Below are 7,530 nucleotides of genomic sequence, written 5' to 3'. Positions count from 1 at the left end.
CCTCATGCTCTTTCTCTACCTCTCATTTTGATGTGCATTTCCACTACATGTTTTACAAGCATTACTTTAGATCTGGGGAAGACAACTCATAATATCATATTATTTCATTATAGTAATATTGTGGCACTACACATACATCACACTAATAAAATGAAGACTAAAAACATGAAATTTGACTTGAAATTCATGACACAATGGAATAGCTTGGGAGCAATTCAAAACAATGACAGTAACTTCTGTCTTCTTTCCCTATATGCTATTATTTTTGGTAAGTGGAATCCATATTCCCACACAAACTAGAATTGCTAAACTCTTAATAGCATCCCCATGGTTTTTCTTCTTACCACGATGCCTTCACTGATTTCATCATAGTTCAAGCATAATAAGGAATCATCATTTGTCTCAGGAGCATGAACTGATTGAGGCTATTTCTACATTCACAGCAGCCTGGCTCTGAAATAACTCTTCTGTCAATCTACCTACCAGCTTTCTGCCGGCAGCACAACTGCTATACATAAACTCTCCCTATGCTGGATAATTACCACAAAGCATCCAATTCTTTTCCTAATAAACTTTAAATTCCATAATTCTATTAATTTGTTACTCAAAAAAGCTGTTTTCTGCTTCTAAAATACATTTAGCCCTAGGTAACATTTTGCAGAAGATTATTCTAGATGTTGCTCATCTATAATCCATGAATTTTTTTTTTCTGATTTAATGAGGTACTATATATCTGTATGAATTCATTTTTTTTTTCAGTTACAAGTAACACAAACCTCCAAATAATCAAGGCTGAAACCAAAGGACTTATTCTTCTTTTTCCAGGTCTTGATAAAGAGGAAGTAGAAATTACCAAGAGAACTCCATTTTATGCTATTTGTAATTTGTTGTGTGTAAGTAAAAGAAAGTTAATTGAGGTTGGTAGACCAAAGGTGCTATGATGACTCTATATTTTTATCTGCCATTTAGCACGTGGTTTGTATAATGAAGTCTACCTTAGGGATCAAGATGGCTGGTGCCTGGAGAATTTCAGGCAGCAAGAAAAAGGAATAAGGGGCCTGAAGAAGTACATCTTCCACCTGAGTTAGCCTTCCTGGCATTTCTCTATATTACTTCGCTTGCTTCTCACTGGCAAGGGACAAAGGGAAGTGCAGTCTTCGAGCTGTGTGCCTCACTCCTCTGAAAATAATGAGGGATCTATTAACAAAAAAGAGGAGAACAGATATAGAATAGGCAACCATTAATTTCTCTCATAACATTTTTACCTTTTTAAGTTCCTGCCAGTTGAGACTGCATATTATAATGGAATGATCACAGCCTTTGGAGTCAGAGGATCTTGCTTCAAGTCTTGTTTGTACCTGCCTTTTATGAGGTGCATCACCTTTGGCATGTCACTATCTCTGAATGTCTTATCTCTAAAATGGAGATTATAATAATATTTATTATTTCACAAGATTAACATGAAAGAGAATATGATGTGTATGATGATGCTTTACAAATAGTTCATTTTACATGGGTTATAATTATGTTGCTAATTTTTATGTATGACTTTGTAAGTATTTGTTTTAGCTAAGAGAACTATGAAAGGAAAAAAAAATCAATACAATTATTCTCTACTCCTGTGGTCTCTAAGGTTGCTTATGCTTATTTCAGACAATGCAGGAAGAAAATATGCATGCTTTGGTGCATACTGAGTAAAAATAAAAACTCATCTAGAGTAGTGAGCCACAGAAAGTTGTTAGTTTAGCAGAGTAGGCAGGGAGTGTGAGGGCCTGAATGCCAACTTTCTCTACTTGACAACCTTATGTGAAACCGGTACTAATGAATAAGTAGGTTCATGCATAGCTCTTATAGCAGAGACTGCTGATTGCCTACCCAACATTAATCTCCCTAATTCATCTTCCTAAAAACCTTGATTTTATTCCAGTATTGCCTTCTGATGATACAATTGAATAACTATATTTATTAGAACAATATGGAGACTTATTCATATTTCTCATGAACTGGTTACATTTGCCAAATATTTTCTCCACCTATTTTTTTTTAAAAAGGCAAATGGTTAAGGAAATTTTCTAGTATAATTAGTACGATAAAATGATAAATTGCCAAACAGTGGTTTATCTTCCCAAGAGGAGCCACTAAAAATTAATGCCTGTGCATATAATTCATTTGATTTACTTTATAGGACCATGAAGTTCAGAGAACTATATACTTTTGAAGTGGAAAAAAGTTATTTTCTTAAAAAATTTCCTTCAGTATCTTCCGTCTCAGTTTGTTAAATAAGTACCCATATTATATTGACTTATGTGACCTGCTATACCTCTTCCCTAAAATGCTTTCTGTCACAGACAAAATGCTAATACCCATAATATGTAAAACTTATAGAAATCCATAATAAAAATAGCAAAGGCCTAAATAGATAAAAAGATGAAGAAGATAGGCAGATAATTCTCTGGTATATGTTAAAAGTGTTTCAAGAAAAAGGGAATAGTCAATCATATTTCAAATTCTGCTGAGATGTCACATGAAATGTGGAGTGAAAAAGAGCCACTGAACTAGAAGCACGGACACTGTTACTCTCTTGGATGAGTGTGATTTTGGTGGAAATATGAGGCAGCAGTCTTCCTGAGACAGGAAGCTGAGGTAGCTGAGGAAATACAGACTAGGAAGATAGACAATGCTTCTAAAAACGTCTGTGAATGGGGTGCCTAGCTCAGGTCATGATCTCATGACTTGTGAGTGCTAGTCCTTCATCGGGCTCTTTGTTGTCAGTGCAGAACTCGCTTCAGATCCTCTGTCTCCCTCTGTCACTACCTGTCTCCTGCTCCTACTCTATCTCAAAAATAAACCAAACATGAAAAAAAAAGGTCTGTGAAGATGGCAGAAGAGAAACATCAACACACGAGAGACATTCGCTCCAGAGCACAAGTTTAGAGTTGTACCTTATATAATGGAATGGAATGGAGATTTCATAAAATTAATACCTGTGATGTAGAAAGAATGGCTGCAGATACACGTACATTTTTATATTAGGTAGTGGGAAACTAATTTGAGGAAAAAATTCACTTTAGGGACTGTGAAAACAAAAGTGAAGAGGAGATACCACTGAGTACTAAAATATTAGTTTTTAGGAAACCAAGGAAAATATTTAAACTTTTCTTCCATTCTCAATATGATTAAAGATTATTTGGCCCCTACAAAACAGAAACAGAACATCCTATGGAGAGAAGAATCTGATACACACAGCAACAGGATAAAATAAGAAGTGAGAAAAGGGAAAGCCTAAGGAGATTAAAACATACAATAGAAAAATTCAAGTCTGTTCCAGAGTTAATAAAGAGCCGATTAGAATTATTGCTGTGGAAGCTCATACAGCAATGTGGGGGAAAAAAGAAAGAAAATGCTGACATTCTTTCCTAAAATATAGAAGAAAAGAACAAAGGGATGAAAATAGTAAGGAAGAAAAGAATGCACATGAGAGATGGTCAGAGGGGAAGTCAGCACTCAGGTGTTCCTGAAGAGGAAGCATAAGGATTCGAATAACAATAATCAAAGAGTATGATTGAAAACACTTTCCTGTGCTTAGAATATTTGAATATATTGTTTACATAGGCATATATAAACAACTAATGTCTCAGAAATAATCAATGGAATTATATATTTAAATAGAAATATATGTATTGAAAAATATTTGAACACAGAGATTAGAAAAAAACCCATGCAAGTATTTTGCAGGCAGAATAAATAAATTTCCTACCAAAATATACAAGTGTGACTAGTATCAGATTTCTACCTTGCAAAGTAAAGCTGCAGATTTGAGTGGGAAATGTTATATCCTAAGGATTTTGTCCAGCCAGATTTTCCATTTATGTGTGCTAGTATATAGAAAACAACAACAACAACAACAACAACAACAACAACAACAACAACAAATTCTCAAATACATGAGCCTAAGAAAACATAGTATCCTTATACTCTTGGGGGAAAAAAGTAGTAACTTCTAAAGGAGTAACAATCAAACTAGCACCAGACTTCTCATCAGCAACACTGAATTGCAGAAGATAATTCCGCACTGCATTCAGAGTTCTGAAGGAAAATGATTTCATACCTAGAATTCCATAGTTAGCTGAAGTATCAATCAAATATGAGGGCAAGAACTCAGAAAATTGACATCAATTTTCTTGTGAAAGAAGAAATGTAAGGAAGAGGGGAACTAACATAGGAAACTCAGGGGTCCAAATTCCAGTTCAAAAAAAGCAGTAAGCTGATAATGAAAATACGCAAAAGGGTAGTTTAGCTTTCCATGGGGAGTTGGTATAGTAAGAAGCTGAGGAAAAGAGAATTTCCAGAAAGCCAACAACAACAACAGTTCAAGGAAAGCCATTAGAAAGATAATTTTTTTAATGTCCTTTAGATTTTTCACTCAGAAATTTGTTGGTTATTTTATATTTTGGTATCCTGAACAAATACATGTCAGTGGGGAACAGGTTGTAGATTGAAAATATGTCTTGTATGTAAATCCAACAATTTGTTCATCAATCCCTATGAGCCCTTCTAGCACTGAAAAAAAAAGGTTAAGATGGATTTATTTATTACTAAGGAACATGTTTCCTTTCTGAAATAATTTAACTAACTTACCTAAGAATAACAGTATCTCTAAGTTCTGATTTCTTGACATTTCAATTTCAGATGCCTCAGAATTCTGCTCCCTCGGTGTGGCAAGCACACTTGTAAAATATCCTGCTCCTACTAAAAAGATGTTTGGTTTCAACTATCTGAGTGGCCAAATTTAACAACTTCTCTGTAGACCTAGGAAAGTCAGAGGCACAGAAATTCCAAGGAGGAGCCAGAAGACTCACTAAAACTTTGATTTCACCTTCTGATTTGTGCATGAAATATACATATGCAAATATTGGCAAAAGTAGTGTTTATGAGCAAGTGTCCTGTGATATCTATTAGCTGTAAATAGGTGATATTTCCAAATAAAGAGGGTAGAAGTTGGAATATTTGGCCAGGAGAAAAAACACTTTAGAATTTGAACATGAGCATGCAGGTATATGCATACACATGCACACACACATAAGTACACACACAAAAAAATCAGTGCTATTTTGTATCTCAGCTGACTCTCATAATATTAGAACCTGACAATCATATTGAAAAGTCATTAACCTAATGTTTCTTTTCTTTTCAGCAACAAAACAAGTGGCACAATTCCATAATGACTTTATTTTCCGATTTACTAGGTCATGCATGTTATTTGAAAAAAGTACAATGAAAAAAATTTTAACACCACGAGATTGAATCTCATTTGAAAATCTTGTATGGCTAAAATGAAAACGTTGTTTCAAGCAGGATGTAGGGAGAAGATAAAAAGGTAAGCAGAAAATAAGTATGATATTTAGTTATCCTTCAAATACTAAGACTTTGCTGCTTTATGCTATTCATACGAAGCACTTTATACATAGAAAGCTAATTGCATGATTTTAATTATCCTCTGATATTGGCTATTGGCTGTCTTGTGAATAGAGTTCATAAAGTAAATCCATAAATAAAGCTTCCTTTCTCTGCCCCCTACCCTTTACTTTTCTGTTGTCCTTTATCAGAGCACCCACTTCACATTAAACACACACACACACACACACACACACACACACACACACTCAGAAGAATCAAAAGCAGTACAACCCAAATGCTCCTCGATCCATCCCAACCGGGTCAGATTTTAACTTCATTAAATTGCTGTCATATGGTGGCTGCTGACATACATCAGGCTTGGAGAGCTTCACTCATCAGGTATTCTCTAAGATTGTTAATAAGAACAGCAACTCTCATTAGGGGTTCCCCAAAAGCAGCTAATTAAGGGACAAAGGTTGCTCAGATTGTGACAATTACACCTGTAAGGTCCCTGTAGAAACACCCAAATCTCTAACAAACCTATGTTTGGTTGCTTAGTACAAGAAATAAAGAGCTCGTCCATTAAAAAAAAAAATGAGAGGCAGAAACTGTCAACCATTTGAAAAGCTTTACGAAAATGATCATCCAATTAGTGGCTATGATCAAATCAGGCATGAACTCTCTCTGGATGGCTCCATAATTTTCCTTCTTGCATGGTGTAATTTCATATAGCTCAAATGAACTCGTGAGAGGTAATTCAGTTCCAAACAGTTTTCTCATCACTGCTAATTATACTAATACATTGAAATGCCTCCTACAAAATGCATGAGCCCTTTAAGCCACCTCATTAATGTGATATAATTTTTGCCAGAATATATATCAAACCTATTATCACCACAGGTTTTCTTCGGCATTTTTTTTTTCAAAATGTCTATCAAAAGCTTAAAAAGTAGATTTCTTTGGGCTGGTCGTCTCATAATTAACTGTTTCTTTGAACTACCGTTGTCTATTGTAGTATTTTTCAACGCCACTAACAATCTTCAGTATGATATCCCCCAGACCCACCAGTTTCTTTTTCCTCTCGGAGTATTTGATTCCTTAAATCTTTTTCCCCGTTGTAGCTGATTCTTTAAATGGCAAATGGTGCATGCAATAATGTGCAAAAATGAGTTATACAAACTGAAAGCAGGGGTGTAAAAAGAAGCATCATCTGAAACTAAAATAAAGACAGATTTTATGGTATTTATGTCAGTTAATTTAACTGCTGGTAGGGGCTTTTGTTGAAACATGAGTTAGTTCCAGTGTTTAACCTTGCAGTATTAATTTATGCTTTATGGCCTGAGTACTTTATCATTCCCTCCTTGGGAAGACAGTTATCTCATTAGCCAGAATTTAATGAAATGCAAGGATACACTTCTTAATTTCAAAGATTACTATAACACAAATCAGGTGTAAATCTCAGACTGACTGCCCCCTTCCCTTGCCTGTTTAAAAAAAGAGAGAGAGAGAGGTTCATTTTGCAATCATATCACAGAAATTCATCTGGTGGAATACATTTCATCACAGCTATTCGAAAGGCATCTCTCATCTGTAAAAGTTGGTTTAACTTTGCATCCGGCAATATTGATGGCCCTTTAGCTACTATAAAGTTTTCAGGGTTGACAATTCATTATTCACCATCACAATTAAAAAATAAAATGTTGATAAGATTACCAATTCCCTAGACTTATTCAAGCATGGGCATGAACTCTTAACCACATTTTGACAAAACTCAATTTCATAGATAGTACCAATATATTTTGTTACAACTGATTTTTCCAAATTAGCAGACATTTTCCTTAAGAAGGTAAACATGTCCTGAGATTTTGAATTGTTAAATAAACAAATACGTATCAGTTTAAAATATGAGACAGGTTATCGGCCCTAAAGAAGCAAAAATACTTAGGTTATAAAACTGTCTGCAATGACCTTTGTTTTCTAAGAGTTCTACAACATCTGAACATTTAAATAATCTACCAGTTAGTTGCTGATTCTGGCAAAGATTCTCCACTTTTGTGTTTCTGGGCTTTTCTTCATGCTGTCTCCTTTGCTGACATGCCTCTTCTGGTCTGTTAAATCATCTATAGCACAATC

General features: G+C 34.8%; 1 protein-coding gene across 4 annotated transcripts in view; it reads right to left on the bottom strand.

Annotated features, from left to right (window-relative positions):
- Nucleotides 1-903: 903 nt before the first annotated feature.
- Nucleotides 904-7,530, bottom strand: part of LOC132669294 (uncharacterized) — a 609,352-nt gene continuing 602,725 nt past the window's right edge. For all 4 annotated transcript variants that reach the window (XR_013556249.1, XM_081795889.1, XM_078448475.1 and 1 more), the window contains one exon: nucleotides 904-1,197. Coding sequence is in view for 3 of the 4 variants with exons in the window: in XM_081795889.1 (XP_081652015.1) it covers nucleotides 1,110-1,197 (88 nt within the window). In the remaining variant the exon portion in view is untranslated. The remainder of the gene's footprint in view (nucleotides 1,198-7,530) is intronic.

Source organism: Panthera onca, chromosome B3 (assembly GCF_046562875.1).
Source record: "Panthera onca isolate mPanOnc1 chromosome B3, mPanOnc1 haplotype 2, whole genome shotgun sequence".
In the NCBI taxonomy this organism is placed as follows: Eukaryota; Metazoa; Chordata; class Mammalia; order Carnivora; family Felidae; genus Panthera; species Panthera onca.
The sequence above is the reverse complement of the archived record's forward strand: the minus strand, read 5'-3'. Positions and strand labels throughout refer to the sequence as shown.